General features: G+C 38.7%; 2 protein-coding genes across 2 annotated transcripts in view; both read right to left on the bottom strand.

Moving 5' to 3' along the window:
• LOC141439925 (neurotrimin-like) overlaps window positions 1-20,228 on the bottom strand; it is a 136,554-nt gene that overhangs the window by 76,622 nt on the left and 39,704 nt on the right. The gene's annotated exons all lie outside the window — the stretch shown is intronic.
• Window positions 11,951-13,944, bottom strand: LOC141439935 (uncharacterized). Its single transcript, XM_074104402.1, has one exon. The coding sequence runs from the start codon at window positions 13,910-13,912 to the stop codon at window positions 11,951-11,953; it is 1,962 nt and encodes a 653-aa protein (XP_073960503.1). The 5' UTR covers window positions 13,913-13,944.

The following is a 20,228-nucleotide window of genomic DNA, read 5'->3' as shown; positions in this document are numbered from 1 at the left end:
GACACTCCACGAAAAACGAGTGGCTCTAGACATGCTCGATCTGCGGCAGTTATGCTAGGTTTACACGGGCTTACTACGGCTACTAGGGACTTGTTTGCAGTGACAAGTAGCCGTCTACACATTGGTGTTAGAGAATGGTATTAATAGTTACAAGACCGCCAAGGATTACCGTCGCTGACTCGTTTTATGAAATGTTTTTAGAGATTTACACTTGACATCAATGTTCACACCACCCGACAAGTGACAAGTATTAGTCGATTATTATCGGGGTACTTAGGCACTTGTTGATTAGTAAACAGGACCGGCTTCTATACACTCGCACTTGCAATTGCACTAATACTAAGCACTTATGCAATATGTTTACACACATCTGACAAGTGTAAATGACAAGTACTAAGCAAAGCTCGTGTAAACCAAGCATTACTTTACTTGATATTGACAAAGCTGTAGACTGCACAGTTAAACAAACCCCAATATTCTGCGGCTCATAGTTCCTCTCAGCTGTAAACCTTTTTCGGAATGACTTACATCATTTAATCAGTCGGATCTTTAACAACTATAACGAATAACAATAATAGTAGTGCATTTTCACTATAATCCTTGAAGTAATTTTCGATATCGATATTCTTATAATAATAACATTTTCCAGCAGGGGACGTCTTTCGATTTACGATGACAATGACGCTACTGCTTAATTGTCCATGCCACCTCTATCACCACCTTTTGAAGCATGTTTGTTTACTTAATAAGACAATTCTGAGAGGTTTAGAGCTCTTATATCCTTCAAGGCTTTAAAAGACGCTTTTAAAAACAGCGCGTAACGCCTCAAGGACCAAAAGGTTAACAAGTAACTGTACACGTACCGCTAGTAATATTAAGTTTATGACACGTACACGTACTCGTGTCAATGACTATAGTTTGTTGCGAGCGGCGCGCGCCCGTACTGATTAAATCTGGCCCCAACTCTTATCTTTAAAATTGCATCGCAATCCTGGGACCCGTGTCGATAATCATTATTGGTTTTTATAATGCGATGTTTTGCCGCGGTATCGTTTTATGACCTTAACCTTTAAATGACAGGCAATTTGAGTGGGTGAATGTCACGAGGATTGTTTGAACAATGGGATCATTAGCAGTTAAAGTTCAGCTGTGCACAGTCGGGGACAGTCGGGGAGCCTGTGTCACTCGACAATAGTTTTTATTCTAACCAGTAAGTGATCACTTTACTGCTAGCAAGTGAGTTGTGATTGAACTTGTATTAAAGAAAATGAACAGACATGTGTAGAATGAAGTGATATCCCCGATAAACATAATTTAATCAATATATAGTCAAAAATATTATTTAGAGAGCTGATTAACGATACTACAATAGGTATAATGTAGTATCACTTTGTTTAAAAAGCAGCTGATTTAAGTACCCAAGTGGTCTAAAAAGCACAAAACACATGGTTATAGTTAGACCTTAGTTTATTACGATAATGTGAATATAAAATGCTCGTGATTACGTGTCGTGATTTACGCACAAGAAAACGTGTTTTAGCAACCCCATTGTAGCGAAGCAACCCAGAGCGGAGATCGCCTAAAGCAAAGACATTATTTTAATAAAATGATTGACCTAAACACAAGCCGCGCTCGGGCGCCGCAGGATCGCTTGACCACAAAACAGATAGGTGCAGAACTCAATCTACATACAAAGTGCGCTCGAGCAACGCACACATAGACACTGCTCGGATTGCTCGGGATCTCGGACCGGTTGGAACCAGTGTGAGTGCGAGTGCCATCCGCTTGAGACACGCGTCTTTGAACTTTTTCGTAAACTGTTCAGGGGACGATTGTTTAAATTTAACATTAAACGGTGAATTGTCGGTTTTTAAGCTACCTGTGGTTTCAGAGAGGTAAGTAGGTATCTGCTTGTATTTCGATAGTTCGTTTTAACGTTACACAGAACAGTTACTCGTATGTAGGTAGGTAAGCGCCAAGATATTTTCTGTGACAAATTTGTAATATAACAATGACATTAACATCAAAATATTTTAGTTATTATTAAGTAATTTATATTTCCATTCTTCCCATTTTATCCTCAACAATAAATCAAGCAACTGGATACGAGTGCCACTACCACGATAGTTTTTGTGCATAAGCCATAGTTGACAACCCTAAAGCGACCGCCGAGCGCAGGTATGAATAGTGAAGTAGTACATACATTTGATTGACTTCTGTACCTGTCTGGTTTGTGGATTGATACTGCAGTTACCGAGGCGTGATGCGATCGCAATTACAAGCGATCACGTGATCGCCGCGCACGGTCGCCGCTCGCCGCGCGCCCTTTACGATCTGCCGCGGCGTGGACATTGTTCCAAGATCGTAAAAACAACTCTCAATGCAAAATCACTCTTATAATCAAACAGGAAGGCAGGGAAGACGACAGCCGCCATTTTTATTTGGACAGTTATAATGTCGTAAAAACGTGACGTGAGGTAAAATCAATTTTATCAGACGGAGCTAAGGTTTCTTTTTAAAAAATGGTGTATTTTTAATAAAGTCAAATGTCCACAGGGCTCCACAGAGTTATTTTTGTTTAATAAAGGGAATATTTGTTCGTACAATATTTACGTTAGGTACATGAACAAATGACTTCATCCAATTTGTTGAAGTTGTAAAATTATACTAAAAATACAGCAAGTTGCGAAGAAAGTAAATGAATTGATATTTGTTCGTTCAATTTAATTGAATAACTATGTAAACATGCTAAAAATATCTCTTTTTTCGTATTTTTTACAAATACGTTGTGGACATTTATTAAGACCGAAATTTGTGTTTTTTGAGGGTGAGAATTTTAAGTTCCATCTAAAATCCATTACTTCTTTCTGTTGCAAAATGTCTGGAACAGGACATTCTTATATCGCTCTGCAGCGATCACTCCGACCGTATTGCTTGCCTTGATTTTTTTCTCAATGGAACAGTTTTATACTAAGTTCTATTACTGAGTTTCGAACCAATCTGTGGGTGTTTTCAAGGCGACATCAATTGGAACGGTTGGTCCCTCTTCCTTATAAGTATTTATACTTCGTGTATATACGTGTGTTGTCTCACGGTAGTTTTAATTCAAAAACTGAAATTATGCTCATTTTCAATGTTTGAAATAAATTAACTTTACTCTCTTACTAACTTTGAATTTTTGTAACACTCATTTCCCCCAAAAATAAAGTACACCGCATTAAGAGGGATCGCGGCAATATAAACAAGGTTTTATGTTTAGGTCTTAAAAAACTAGATTAATTACAAAATTAGATTATAGTAATAAAAGAGGTCATTTCATTAAGTGTATAGTAATTATGGGACGGGGTTTACGAGGCGCGTTTACGACGCGGCGCGGCGGCGGTGCGGCGCGGCGAGAGACGCTGGTAGACATGATATATCAGCAGGCTTGCTAACTTTAGAGGGCTCTACAGGGTCTTCATACTTAAAGACGTTAATACATGGGCGACCAGTTTTGCTCAGGCTTAAGCAGTATTTCCAGCAATAATATGCGAAGATGTATTGCGAGAAATGTGTTTTTCAATAACCAATAGAAACGTTTCATTTACCTCGCCTCGTTCCGCTCAGCTGTTTTCACCAGAGATGTGCTGTGCGAGGATGTAGGTATGTAAATGAAGCGTTTCTATTGGTTAATGAAAAACACATCCCTGGCAACACATCCTCGCACATTATTGGTGGAAATGCTGCTTTAAACTTAAAAACAAGCTGTGTGATAGCTCGATTCGTTAGATCGATTGTTCGTCCGCAAAAGCGTCCACAACAAATTTCATCAAAACCATTAATGCCGCTTCCGTAATCTTGGAAGAAACGCGTCTTTAATAGTATTTGATTTGCAATATAAATAATAAAGTGCAACTAACGTGCACTACAACAATCCAATATTTTTTTTAAAAAAAAATTCCAACCTTATTGCACACGTTTATCGATTGGGACACGTAATTTAATAAAAAGGCTTTAAGGATTGCTAATAAAAGCAATTCAATATTCGAATTATAACCGTCTACTAATGTACCCAAGAGAAAACATTAGAATCACTTCAATAGTTTCAATATATTTGTAACCCTTTGTTGTTACAATACGTTACAAAACAACCATACCTAGACCAAATAGTAAATAAAAACTAAATTCTGAAAACAAAAAGTAAGCATGAAAAATGCCAAAAACCCAAACTAAGTACTTGGCAGAGAAAATATATCAATATGATTATTTCGGTATTATTTTAAGTTGCAGCAGGCTTCGCCGCAGCCTGTAGGTGCCGCGGCGTGGGCGCGGACATCGTGAATTTTACAATTTCTTTAAACGACATTGAACAAAAGTGTCATGGTTTTTCCTTGCCAGTTAACAATTATTTAGATTAACCATGGACCTGTTGAAAGCGGTTGTTCACGAAGTGAAGTACTATATATTATTAACAAACAATTACAATATGTTTATGTATGTTACATAATATTAAACATTAGTGGCTGTGAGGAGTGTGTCCGGGCTTGAGTCTACCTTTTACATTTTCAACCCCCATTGTTCCACTATTTTGAAAAAAAATCAAGGATTAAAACGATAAAAAATTTCAATAAGTCCTCGTGAATGGATCAAACTTTCTCACAAAGTTTCACGAGAATTGGTTGAGAAATACGAGCTGTAGAAAAAAGCAACTAGATTTGCGAAAGCATTTTCGTCGAAGCTGAGACGGAGACGCTTTGCTCGCGTAAGCCGTGGTAGCCTAGTGATTTAACGTATGACCTCTTAGGTTTCAGGTACATCGTGCATGATTAAGAACGCAGGTTATTGGTTTTTCGAGATTTATTTGTATGTACGATATTACATTTGTACACTACGCTTTATTTAATTTGAAACCAACGCGCTGTAAAATCCAATTATACATGCAAAAACACCATAAAGACATTAAAACCATATTACAACTACTTAGGGATTATAAAAATCTACACACACATCTATTGACTTCATTTTGAAACAAACTATTTTTTATAAGGCATCAGTCAGTTACTGTGTAAATAAATGATTACTCAGTTCATTCAAGTTAAACAGGGCAGTTTATATCACTGGTTGAAAAAAAACATAAGCTTAAAATTCATTTCTCTTTTAGAACACGAGGCCAATTTATATTTAGGCACACGGAAAAAAATAATGACTCTTCAATTACCATCGTAACTATCCAATTACCAAAACTACAAACAAAAGTTAGTGGTTATTGAGGACAGTCGTAAAAATACGTGAATAAACTGCCTCGTTTATAAGTAAAATGCTACCAAAAGAACATTAAGTTGGAAACATAAACTCATTGATAAACACTCGTAGGCTGCACGCGGGTGCAGGCAATATAATTACCATGTTTATTGCGCCCTCGCTATTAACAACTATGTTCCATAGCACCGGCGAGCACGCAATGTATACCGCAAACCATTAATATTTGAGCATTTCTAAAAAAAGTTATTACCGTTTACGACGGAGATATGCAATATAGCTACTTGTTATGCAAGGCTGGAAAATTATTGTTTGGTGCAAGTGTCTGTAACTTGAAACTTGAGCAGGCGAAGGAATTTAGAATTGAATTACAAGTAAATTAAGTGGTGATAAAATAATCTTGAGCGTATTGAAGGTATTAATAGGTATTAATTTAAGAACGAGACGCCTAAAGAACTTAACAGTTCACTACAGCGAGAAAAATTAACATGCTTAGTAAGTAGATAACCTTGTTTCGTATTTTTTTAATTTTGTGTTAAATTTAGGTGTATATAGTTCATTGTTATACATAACCATTCGAATTTCCACGCTACAATACAATACAGAAAATAGGTACACAGAGAGAAAATTACAAGGTTAGTAATAGGCGGCCTTATCGCTTAAGAGCGGTCTCTTCCAGGCAACCTTTTAACTGAAAGAAGGAAGGACTAGTTTACAGCAGGTGGTGCATCAACAGTGGATCAGAATATTTAAACGCAACAAAAATACAGCTACACATACATATATCGTACATAATTAATACACGTCTATAATAAACATAGGCAGTAAGATAAACAGCCACGTATAAATAAATGAATAAATAAATAAACTATGCTAAAGCTAATTACACGCTAGTGGGCAAACAAAGCTCCAAACTTTCAAACGCAGGTTTCAGTAAATGCAGGTAGGCAGTGAGAACTGCACCTAAAATAATCGTGGTCATAAATTCACTGTATGAATTTTTGTAGAAATGCTCATACTCGTAATATAATTTCATAATTTCTGATCTCACTTTGGCTTTGAAGTGAATTAAAGATTGCTACGAGCTACGCCGTAGCAGCGCTACGCGGAAGCTACGAGTCGCTACGAACTTGCTATCTGCGACACAGAAAGTTATTCCATGTTTGTGCCAACTACTATATCGCGAATATAACTTGTACGCAGGCAACTCGCCTTCTAAGTTACATATAGTAAGTATTATCTTGTGTAAAACAATGAGACGTAACTGCGACCAGTTCAACTGACGTGGAGCAATAAAAATGTCACATATCTTTTGATTAATGGATTTTTAAGCTGTGAAAGCACTCTATTTTATACGAGTAATCGAAGAATTAATAGAATACAATTAAAGACAGTTAATGATGAACAATTTTCGTAGTTGTAGTGCTTTGTCACACCAAGTTAAGATGTCTTTTAGTAACAATTTAACTTGCTAATGAACTACGTTTTTCTTACTACTGCACTGTGGGAGCGGATAGCGATAGGAACAAGTATGCACACTTCGCAAAATAATACTTGAATCAACCAATAATTTAGCTTACAAAATAAGCTTTTGCTCGATACTCCGACTGCGAAATATACATTCATAATCCAGCAGGAACTATGCAATTTTCTGAAATAAAAACTGGGCTATATCCTTCCCAGAGTCTTTATCTTAGTCAAACTTTATACAAATTGATGAAGATTCAAAAAGAAGAATGTGTTATTGCAAATTTCTTTAAAACCGCAAGGGTTTCATAAAACTCTAAGCTATAACATAGTGAGAACTGTATTTGTAGACGCGAATGCTGCTCCATTTCGTGAATAAACAGTATATTTTCGTTATTTGCTCTGGGACCCTCTCTGCCGACGGAGGCATTGTTTAAGGGCCGGCGAATACAAACGCACTAACAGTAAACCCATATGAAATTCTAAAATATTTTAGCTGTTATTTGTGTTTTGTTGCATTAAGAGTTTGGTTTAGCTGGAACATGTCTGTGCAAAGTCGGTAATAGATTGTAACGTAATCGTTACAGCGTCTCCTGAATGAATATTTCTATCATATATTCTACTATTTACAAACTTAAAAATAACTTAACAACGCTAATTAAACAATAATAACTTAAATACTATAACTAAAACTAAAGGTCCTTAACTACTGTGATCGTAATTCAGTAACAATACAAGATGTTGCTATTGAATTGCGATAGGAGTGTTACTCCGGAGTTATGCGATGTCATGACCTATCTCCGTGAGAGGACTCAAGCGGGGAGGGTAACGGCACTCGCTTACTTGACCGGAGCAGCGACAACGAAGCACACACCTTCTAATTAATTACCGTCGCTAATATAATTCTAAATTTAATTTAACTATTTAAATAAGATACTACATTCAGTTCCCGTGTAACGTGCCGAATAATTTATAAGTGAATTGTGTTTGCCCGCTGGGTGAGTGTTGCAAATTTATTACTTATAATCTATGCTAACGTGAATCAGTAGATAGTTGCTTTTTCGCCTAATATTATTTTCCCTATCATGTATCTAGCTTGTTTCATCACATTAATATTAGGCAATCATTATATCCAAGTATTAAAAGAATCTAAGTATCGTGGTTCATTTTCGTGTAATAATTATCTACCCTCTTGTCAAAATTATTATATTATAATTTTGATTTTGCTTTAATTACTTGCTTAAAAAGTATGTAAATATTAATAAACAATACCTAAATTAAAAGGTTACAACTTTAAATTATGCCGTTTTAACCGTTAACGAAAAAATAACGATTAGTTAACGTTAACGAATTTCATCATAGTTAATCTTTTATAACAATAATCATTTATTAATTTTATTCAGACAAATACATCCACTTTGTTAGTAAAAAAATATATACTGTTAGACCCCGCTTACCCGGGCAACAATCAATCGCTGTTGATGGGGCTGGTTCTACTTCAAAGCAAAGTCAGAAAGGTTGAATACTAGAATTTATTCACTTACTAGGTACATGTACTGTATGAACTTAATCTTAGGACCTATGTCACTCGCGCTCCGACAGCAGAATGCCCAGCTGGTCCAGACCTCGATCCTCCCTTCCACCAAAACCGCGCGAATTACTGCGTGACGATTGGTTTACGTCGTCACGTGACGACGCAGACCAATAGCCATCGCCGATATTTCCCGCCAATGAATTTACCAATTAAAACCAAACAAGTATTGCCATTAATAAAATTTATAGACAATACTTATTCAAAAAGTCATTTTAACGAATTAAAAAAAACAACCTAAAATATTTTATCATAATAATCTAAAACCCTAACAATCGACCATCCTGACGACGTGCGCGGCCTCGCACACGGCACCAGGTGGAACCCTAACAATCGGGGTCTGAACCAGTAGCACAATCTTCATTAATCTTAGTTGTAATATGCAACGAACGAAAACCCTATTTATTCAAAAATGAAAATATGTAATATTTATACAATACTGAGCCACAACTTTTAGTAGTAATATGTAAAACTATGGAACACGGATGAGTGAAATGGACGACAGTTGATTTTGTATACACATTAAATTAATGTAAACCTACTGAGTAGCGCCACCAATCGCCATCTCATTTCATAGTCTTACACAGTTAAAATTTACGAATTATTAAATTATACATACATAATTCTGAATGGATTAAAACTAAATAAGTTTTGTGACTCATAACAATATATATATATCAACCATATTTACTATTATTATTTATATAGCTCTAGTATATAAAAAAAATCTATACAGTAAGAGATTTTTTTTTTAATATGTGTCTAAAGTGAGATATTTAGGCACCAATAATTAACAAACTTTTACAAAAGGAAAATAACGAGCAACGCTTTTATTAAACTCAAAAATGAGGGAATAACATTTATTTCACTAGGGGCTAGGATCAACTACTTAGCGAATAATTTTACCAATATGTATCGAATCAACAGAAAAACAATCATGACGCTTTCGTAAAACTTCACTATAGACATGGTAGGCCCAAACGATCGATTAATTGGGTCACCGAAACAATTAAGGTTCTCGACGATCGATTATCGAGAGACCTTACTATTACTACTGCCCGTGCCTGAACGATCGATTATCAGGCACGCCTCACCGATCCCAATACGAGCCGATCGATTACCCGTGAGAGTGGTGAGGAAGAGCAGGCGCTTAGCTGACACTCGCTGCTCCAAGCTCGAGCCGATCGATTTGCTCTGCTTGATCTGTAACAACGTGCAACACTCTGTAGTCCTCAGTCTTAATATTATAATATATATGTAGAGAGATTTAACGTACTTAGTACACTTCAACTTAATACAAGGTGGACTCTTCGTCATTGCTATCGCTACTATCGGGATCATTGTCTTCGAGGTGTAATGACGCCAGGTGTATCCATGGCTTCATACGATCGGCAGCGACTGTAGTTGGCCGTCTATTCTCTGTAATCTTTAGTCCCGGTATAGGTGCTACCATGTATCGGTCCTTGCCTAAAACTTTAGTGACACGATAAGGCCCTATAAATGACGGCATAAGTTTCTTGCTTTGGCCATCGCTGTAAAAACAGGTTTTTGTAATCTTTACTAGATCACCTTCGCTATATTTATGAGCTGGCTTCCTACCTTTGTCATAATTGACTTTCTGCTTGATCTGCTCGTCATCTATCCTTGCCTTAACCTCCCTATGTATACTAGACCTATCAGTATTCGTACACGTGCCTGCGGTGGTCTCGTTTAAAGCAGGCTTCACCTCACCGTTCATACAAGTCCCAAACAGTACCTCTGAAGGAGTTCTCCCTATAGTCTTCTGGATGGTATTGTTGAGACCCCACTGAATTTTCCCGAGATGGCTATCCCAACTTTTTTCGCCGTGTTTAATGCATAATGCCTTTAACGAGTCCAGAATTGTGCGGTTGTACCGCTCAACCTGGCCATTAGACCTGGGACTAGCCACAGAGTTAAGAACGTGTCTGACGCCCTTATCTAAACAAAATCTCTTAAAAGTGTGTGACGTGAAACAGCTACCGCGGTCGCTAATAATACGGGTAGGGTTTCTGAAAGTGCTGAAAATGTCCTCTAGAGACCTTATAACGTTCTGCGTGTTAGTGTTCCTGACAGGCTTAAGGAAGCAAAACTTCGTGAATCCATCTACTACTACAAACAGATGCGTATACCCCTTACTAGACTTCACAAAGGGTCCGAGGTGGTCCATATGTAAAGTGTGAAAAGGTATCTCCACTTTCTCTATGGGGTGAAGGAGCCCCTCGCGGGCGCTTGTATTGTTCTTGCTGTAAGCACATTCAATACAAGCGCTCACGTATTTCTTTACAAATCTGGACATTTTGGGGAACCAATATTGTTTTCTTATCCTCTCTAACGTTTTCTCGACCCCAAAATGTCCAATTTCATCGTGATTAAGACGACATAGTTGCCACCTCGCGCCCTTTGGTACCACCCATCGAATTTCTGTCTGGTTACCTTCAAGGATACGGAATAACTTATTGTCTTTAATGACGTAATTATTTTTGATGTAACGTAAATTTTTCTCATCGAGGTCACTACTTACTATATCTCTAATTCTACGCAACTCTGAGTCACCTAGCTGGAGTGTATGCAACCAATCATCACCACTAATAGACATTACTGTCGGATATTGGTCCCTAACCAATTCTGATGATTCAACGACCGGGTTACGGGACAACGCGTCAACATGGCTCATCTTAATTCCGGCCCGATATTCAATAGAGCAATTGAATTCTTGTAGTGTCAACCACCAGCGGGCTATCCGTGGAATAAGGTCTCTTTTAGAAAACGTAGACCGCAGTGCGCTACAATCAGTAACAATCTTAAATTCCATTCCTAAAAGATAAACCCTGAACTTACGGAGTGAACAGACGACCGCTAGAGTTTCTAACTCGTAAGAATGGAAGTTTTTCTCCTCCGGAGAGGTCTGTCGGCTGTAATACGCCACAGGGCGAAGAGAATCACTGCCCGGTGACCGCTGTAGAAGTATACCTCCGACACCTACTTTGCTCGCATCGGTATGCAATTCAAATTCAGCTGCAGGATCATAAATCGCCAGGACTGGCCTATCAACCAAATTTACCTTCAACGTCTCGAACGCCCTCTCTTGACTGTCAGTCCATTCCCACGCTACATCTTTCTTAAGAAGCTTACAAAGGGGAGACGATATCTGTGCAAAATCTTTAATAAATTTGCGAAAATAACTCGCTAATCCTAGGAACTGTCGAACGCCATGAACATTCTCGGGTCGGGGGAACTTCATCACGCTCAGAATTTTATTCTCTCCAGGCCTCACTCCACTAGCACTGATTTCATACCCTAGGTAATCTATCTTACTACGTAAAAACTCACACTTTGACAAGTTCAATGTAAGATTCGCCTTCTCTATCACCTGTAATACCTCTTCTAGCCGCTCCAGACACTCAGTAGAATCCTTTCCAAAGATCAGAATATCATCTATGTACGCTGTAGCTTTACTGAAGCGAGCAGAACCTAAAATGGTGTTGATCATCCGTTGAAACACGGCAGGCGCATTCGCTAAGCCGAACGGCATCCGGTTAAACTCATATTGTCCGTCCGGTGTCACAAAAGAGGTGAGATGTTTACTCTGCTCCGAAATGGGTACCTGATAGTAGCCTGATGTGAGGTCGAGAGTTATGAAGCACCCCTGCCAGCAAGACGGGCTATCTCGTCTTCAATGATGGGCATCGGGTACCTTTCTTTAACTGTCACAGAATTAAGCATGCGAAAGTCAACGCACAACCTAGGAGACCCATCCTTCTTTCGAACGAGCAGGATTGGACTAGCGTAGTTTGAGACTGACTCCCTAACTATACCAGCATCGAGCATATCTGCTACCATCGAGCGCACCTTTTCTCGTTCGTGATGAGACAGCCTATACGGGCGATAAACAATTGGCCGCTGACTATTCAACTCTATGTTCATCTCCGCGGCATTAGTACATCCTATATCCTTTAGAGAAGAAGCAAAACAGTGTTGGTACTTCTCCAACATCACTAACAAGGTCTGCTTGGCGTCCTCTGATGCGGTCTCGCAGATTTTCACCTGATTTTCGTCCAACGTTGAATCAGTTCGCATTTCGATAGGAGTATCAACAATAAGCCTATTAACGACATCGACACGTTCAGCACGACAAAAAACGAGTTTAGACGTTATGAGGCAAGAATTTGCGCAAGGTACGACCAGCACGTTGACTCGACCATTAACTGAACGATGAAGTCCACCGGCAATAAAATACTGTCCGCCAGGTTTCCCTGCCACACAATTCTTAATAAGCACATTACCATCAAACAAAGATTTTGTTTCTATTCTAACAGACGCCGGACCAAAAATCTCTACAGTTCCTGCTGGTGAGAAGCTCAATAATTTTTCACTATCATCACTTACTGCAGGACTAGGCAATTCGTTGCCGACATTAAAGAATTGCAATTGATTCACGTCCTTGTAAACCGATATGTGTGGCTGCTCCGTAAATGACTGTCCAATAAGGACAGGCATTTCCAACAAATGATCGCTTACAACTTTGCACAAAACGGTAGCATTCACACCATCGACGCTTACATTAACGGTGAGCCCTCCTAATGACTGAACTATGTCATTGCCAAACCCTTTCATAAACGATAATACGTTGTCATGAGGCACTCCTAATTCTCTAGCAGCAGATTCTCTTACTAAGGTAACATCGCTCCCAAAATCTATGAAGGCCCTAAATGAAACATCGTTCAACTGCACATCCTTTATAAACTTAGAATCTCGATTACTAACAACGTCCTTATCTACATAATCAATGCGCATGGTTTTACCAATTGCGACAGTGGTTTTGTTTGGTTTATCACCTGTCTTGCTATAGCATTTTTCGGCAGTGTGGCCTACTTTATTGCACTGCGTGCATCTTACCAACGGTTTAGGGCAGTACAAAAAGCTATGACCCTTTTCCCTACAATTATAACACCCGATTGGCGGTGTTGGCTTACCCTCCGACCTCGCATTGTTAACGTTAGTGTTACTAAAGTTTTTATTCCTAAGTGGGAGTCTGTCCCCACCGCTAAATTGATTAGGGTCTTTATTACTAAGCAAGTATTGCAATAATTGATCGGGCTGGGAGCAGCGTAGCGCCAACGCACCTAACCTAAGTCCCCTATCACTGAGACCGTGTATTATACAGTCTACGGCACGTCTACCTTCTATTTCACATTGATTTATAAGACTTAATTTTTCGTAATAATACACTTCTATAGGTTCATTAAATTTGCTTTTTCTTTTAATCATGTCTTCCAAGGTCTGTCCATAGTTTTGCTCGCATGGAAACGCGCTAATTAACTTTTCCTGCCACTCTGGCCAGGTAAAAAGAATCGTATTAAGACTTTGGTACCACGTCTTGGCCAGACCTTGCAATTTCTGCATAGCGAAATGAGTAGTAGTTCGTTCATCCCACCCGTACACTGAAGCGCACTCGTTGACCTTCTTTAACCAAATATCAATGCGCTGATTCTTGGTAGAAGGATCGAAATCAGGTAAAATATTTTTATGATCTATCTTTTGGAGCGGTTGTTGAGCGCCTTGAGGTACGGGCGGTAATGTCAAACCATCCCTCATTTGTTTAAAAATATCAATCAAATCTCGTTTAGAAAAAGAGGGACTACGTGACCTTTCTCTATATCCCGCGCCGACACGTCGTCCTGCACCCCGGTCAGTTGCCCTGCTGCGCCGGGAGTCTCTTGAAGAACTGCGGCGCTGGCGACTGCGCGATCGTCGCTCATCGTTGGCTCGCGAAGCATGGCGCTCCTCGGAGGCTCGCAGTCGATCGCGCTCGAGCTGTAGCTCTCATTCCAGCAGGAGGAGGCGCTCACGCCTGAGCTCCGAATCAGGTAGCAGGCGCCTGGAGCTAGGCGGCCGCAGTCTGCTACGACTTCGTGTGGCAGCGTGGGCCTCTCTGCGACTAGGAGTCGAGAGCCTCCGCCGTCCCGGACTCTCTTCCATCGCCTGAAAACTCGCCACGATAACGAGGTTTTAGTATACAGTCAAAGTGGCGTCTCAAATCATCACCTCAGAGGGGCATTCACATGAACACTAGTCCACTCACTGGGTTCTAATATAAATGTTAATCCAGAGTTCAAATAAAAAATTATCTACCAGGGTCAACCCAAATCGTAAAGTATTGGAGTAAGAAATTACCTAAACATTGTTACAATTGCAACACTCTTACTGGGTTGTACTTGTAACATGTATATACTGTGCAATTTCATTAAATAAATAAATGAATAAATTTCTTAGCAAAACTCATCAAAACGTGTATTAAGTAGATTAAAGAAAGAAAAATAATAAAGAAAGGGTAGATATTGCAGCGTGATATTGATCACTCCCTTTTTTTGTTCAGCATTTTAAAACTAAATGTACATATCATGTAATAAGGAACACAAAAAGAGTTTTAACATTAGGTATTATGTACTACCTACTTATACCGTACATAGTAATACGTTACTTACTTATACCACAAGTTAGTAGGTAGTTGAATTGCAACCAACTCCGGCGTAACTTTGCAAACCGGAGTTGGAAAGAAATATCGATAGGCGGACACATTAAGTAATTAAGCTTGTAGAATGTAGGGTAGAATTAAGCTAAAAATTTAGGTACAAACTTTGATTGCAAAGCTGCTTATTTGGGAAGAATTTGCCGGCGCTATGCAATAATAGAACGAGTTCCGCATTTATCTAATAATGAGACTTACTTCGCACAGCTACCCGCATTATTCAGAGAACGTTTTACCCTGTTAGTTTTACGTGTAATGTGGGGATAGCTATCCTTAATTCATTAGTGCAACATATTTGCCTTCACAGTCTTGATAATAATATAACAATATCAAAGATACTAACGGGTTGGCAACAATAGAGGGAAATAAAATCACCTAGCTACTGTAGGTACCGAGCGAAGTCGAAATTATCTATCGAACCATTGTTAAAAAAACATAAAATTGGGCGTGTACTTACGTTTATTTTGGTGTCACTTGTCACTTCTGATATGTTAGACCCGCTTACCCGGGCAACAATCAATCGCTGTTGATGGGGCTGGTTCTACTTCAAAGCAAAGTCAGAAAGGTTGAATACTACAATTTATTCACTTACTAGGTACATGTACTGTATGAACTTAATCTTAGGACCTATGTCACTCGCGCTCCGACAGCAGAATGCCCAGCTGGTCCAGACCTCGATCCTCCCTTCCACCAAAACCGCGCGAATTACTGCGTGACGATTGGTTTACGTCGTCACGTGACGACGCAGACCAATAGCCATCGCCGATATTTCCCGCCAATGAATTTACCAATTAAAACCAAACAAGTATTGCCATTAATAAAATTTATAGACAATACTTATTCAAAAAGTCATTTTAACGAATTAAAAAAACAACCTAAAATATTTTATCATAATAATCTAAAACCCTAACATCAAATAACTTACTATTGTTGGTAAATTTATAGCTAAAACCTTATAGTAAAATTACAGTTTAAAATTAAAATAAAAATGTATTAGGTACAAAATTGATAAATTAAATGATTTTGTATGCTGCTGCAACATCATTGATTACTATTTAATGCGTTGGTAGCCCATCCTGCTAGTAGTGCTTCCAGCTTCGCTTTTCAACGGATGTTGCAGTCAGTAACGTGAAATCGGACATTTCACTAAAGGTCTAAAAATGGGATTTCCAGGGTTCACACTGCCGGCTGCGAGGGTTACGCGCCTCGACCACTCCTACCAACACGAAAGACCCGACATCATCCCGGAACTACCCGTGACGTCATCGGCCGCGCGCACACTGCAGGGAAGTGGCTGTCCAATAAGACAGTGCTAATTGAACACGGCTTATTTTCTGTAACAGTGAATTCTAGAACCCACTAACCTGAGGTCTATCTACCTACCTACATGGTTAGCGTTAGCAACTCTTACTTTTAATATAGTTAAACTTTGTAAAATTGTCAAAATTGTTTAATTTCTCTCTCGCTCCTAAAGCTAGCGCTACAAGATCGAAATAAGTTATTTAAATACCCGTTAAACAAAAGATATTGCAAGTCAGTGCCGTGGCAGTTTCTAGTGTGACCTTACTTCGAACGACAGATTTCATTAAAATATACAGACAGAATTACGAAGACAAGATAATTTAGTTCATGTTACAAAAAGTATTGTGCTTTTTGTGCCATTCAGGTCCATCTAATGTCTATCAGAGGGTGAATTCAACTTGCAACATTTGAAGACAACTTACCTAATCATAAACGAACAATGTAAATAAATAAAAGCCTTAAATTTTGTCTATTTAGACACTGTGGCGGTTGCGGGACAGCTTTTTCCAAATCTACACTAGTTCCATAAATATAAAAAAAAAACTATCAATAAATAAGTAGTGAGAAAGTAAACAGGTTTTTGTTAAGTTCCTGTTATTTAACATTGCAGATACGAGTATCTGAGGTGTGTTTCAGGTTGTAATTCCATCTAGTTATAAACTCTATCATGCGGTCTAGTAGTACCTTAGCAAACACTGTTTTACGCTCTCTTGATTATAAGTATTGCCTTGACATGGTGTTTGTGTGGTTGACATATGCCGGTCGAGGCAGATAATTGTATGACAAATACAAAAGCTTAACGCTCGAGTTGCATGAATTTATCTACATAAAATAAATATTGATTAGAACCCATTACAAACTAACGAACGATTATTAAAGAAACGATTATTGAAGTGGCAATGGGCACTGCTATACAGCACGGAGAACAGATGATCTATGGGGCCGAAAACTTCTGGAATGGAGATTGCGGACTGGCAAGCGCAGCGTTGGACGCCCACCAACGAGATGACCGGATGACCTGGATAAAGCATGGTTTCAGGGTGGATGCAGGCCGTTTCCAACCGAAGCAATTGGAGGTCTACAAGGGAGGTCTATTCTAACAGTGGACGTCTTACGGCTGATTTGATGACGATGATGATGATTATGAGCAATGCCGCGAGTATTCACAAGCCAAGAGAACGTCTCGTAATAAATGAATGTCATGCCTTCTCGAGAAGTGTCGCATTAGTTAATTAGCATCTCTGCTTGTCAGTTTGCACAAAAGCTTGTCTATTAATCAGGCTGTCGGCCGGCTTACCCGGCAGTGGCCGACACGACTGTCCGGGTCTAATCGGCCTGATCCCGGGCTCTGGCTGTGCTCGGCGCTAATTCAATGGACACTCCGAGACATGAGGAGATATGCTAGTAACATTGTTGTAGCGGTAAATGGAGGTGTTGGAGTAGGTATGTTTCATTTGATATTTTTCAGAAAAGTAACTTTTCCTCCCTGACGAGAGGGAGCAAAGTGCAACTTTTCTGTTCAAGGCTTTTCTAAGTGTTTTATTGCAAATGTAATTTTTTGAAGTTGATAATTTGTAAAGCCACGCCATTTTCTATGCTGGTTGTTCTTTAATAATATTTAGGTTTTTTTTTCAAGTTTCTTAATGCTCGGTGTAAAAAGTTGTATGAGCCACTCGGGAGCAAAATTATTTTTATCTTGGGCGTTTTATTTATTTTATTTTATTTATTTAGAAAGTACATCCACATCATGTATATTACAATTAACACTTGAATCCCTCATTACGCTCAGGATTCGACTTGCAGAATCCTTCGCTACATTCTGGATTCAATGTACGCCCTCGCCGTAAATACGCCATTTTGCTCCCTTGTGACACAAATAAATATTTCTTGTAATGAGAAAAGATGAAAAGTAAGAAAAGTTATGTTAAAATCTAAATATACACCAAATTTTTTGTTAGAGATCTGTCATCTTGTCTGGTTTTGGCCTCAGGCGACCCCATATCTGGCAATTACCTCTCGCAAAGATCAGTTCAGAGATGTAATGCGGCCAGTTTCTTGGGGTCATTGCCTGAGGCAGAAAATCTTGACGACATTTTTCTTTGCAATTTTAGTTTAGTTTATATTTAGTTTTAATTTTGTAATAGTTCATTGTTTTTCTATAATATTAATTAGTCAAGTAAATATTTGTTTTAGGAGTTATTAATTATTTGTTGAAGACTAAATTGAATACACAGTGATATTTAATCGGTAATCAGGTACCAATATTTGTTATTCTGTAAATTGATAGCAATACACAAGAGCAGAACAACTGAAGCAGAAAACAGGTTCATCGTACCACACAAGCCGACTGACCAAATGTTCTGATCGGCGATGCTGTAAAATGCTTGCTGATCGGGTGTGTTCTAGTCAATAGGTACAGGTCTAGCTTTTGTGCTGCAGTCTAGCCTTCCAATTTCAATTATTTTCTCTGCTAATCTAGGGAGAGCAGAACAGAATCAGTAGATCTGTGGCCGACCGGACGCCATCGGCAGCTGACTAGTAGTTGAATACAGCAATTGACAAACGTGAGTCGCATCTATTCCGCAGTTAATATGTAACCAGTGTCGGTCAACCGGCTCCTCGAAGAATCCCATCATTAGCGCGCCGAGCGCTGCCGAGCGTCCCCAAGCACTCCCGACTGAGGAATTCCACGAAACGCTGATTTCCTTGGAGAGCCCGATTATGCCTTATGTAAACAGGAATCGCTTTATACTCATCTGATTTCGGCGTGCTTTCATAATTTAGAGCATTTTCCGTCACGTGTCGCCGCGCATGGAAATCGGTTTTCGTTTTCCTGTACAGGTAAAAGTTGAAGCGTATTTGTATGTTTGAATGTCAAAAGCTTGAAATAGAGTCAATAATTAGACCCAGATAAACTTAGCAGCACAAAATTTAAAAAAGAAAGAAAGAAAGAAAGAAAAACATTTATTCGTGACATTTTTACAAATAAAAGAAAAAGAAAAAAGGAAATAAATTTTGTCACGAAATGGTCCCAACTCAGCATAATGTCAACCTTGCGGCCGACGCTGGTCTTCCGTTGGAACCATTTAAGTGTTAAAAGAACACAACAGCAGTGAACTCGACAACTAATACAATTTTTTACAATACACAAAACTAGTAATTTACAACATAAAAATATAACTTAACTACACAAAATATAAATAAAAGACAAAAGAGAATAATATGCACGTCTGTATATATTGCCTATTGCCTTATTTATTTAGCCCTTTCTACATTGAAAATTACCGATTACTGCATACATTTGAGCGCCAGATTTTCTACAGCTCAGTATACGAGAAGCAGCACCCGTTATTGTGCTATTATTATCATTATCAAATCTACTAACTTATATGCGTAGTAAAATCGCATTGCTTGACCAGACAATTCACGACATTAGTGACGGAAGGCTCAGCTAATAATGGTAAACAATATAATGCAGTTACTCTCATTTAAGTTTTTCTTCTAAGTATGTAACTAAATTTGGACAAAGGTGTGAACATCATGAATGTAAAGAATAATTTAAATAACTGGAGTCCCTTACAAACAGCAAAGTCCCAAACACGTCAACCTTTTGACATATCTTCACGCATTTATTAAATTTCGATACAATTTTATAATAGACAAGGTGCATGAGTTTAGGTTATGTCTCCAAAAATAACATAAGTTTGTTCATGTCCAAAACAAAACACTCAAGACAGCTACAAACTGCTTCCCTCAGCACAAGGCGCTCTCTGAAGCATCCGTCTCGCGTCACGCGTCATCCCCCCCCCTTCCTTGTGCGGCAATTTATTCAGCGCGCGCAACGCCGCGGCCCAACATATTTCTTACAACTGATATATTACACGGTTGCTTGGTACAGAGTACAGGGTTGAGACAGTAAGTCAACTAAAAGTAACAAATTGCGAAGGTGGGAAATTTTTTGGGGGAATATTGGAAGCATTGGCATTATTTTGATGCAAGGCGGTAAACCATGGCACATCTCGTATTAATCTGTGTTACGTGTTTGTTTTTCACTCGTATTTTAGGTCTTTGATTTTTTTT

Source organism: Choristoneura fumiferana, chromosome 21, assembly GCF_025370935.1.
Source record: "Choristoneura fumiferana chromosome 21, NRCan_CFum_1, whole genome shotgun sequence".
NCBI classification, from domain to species: Eukaryota; Metazoa; Arthropoda; class Insecta; order Lepidoptera; family Tortricidae; genus Choristoneura; species Choristoneura fumiferana.
This window is presented reverse-complemented; position numbering and strand designations above follow the sequence as displayed.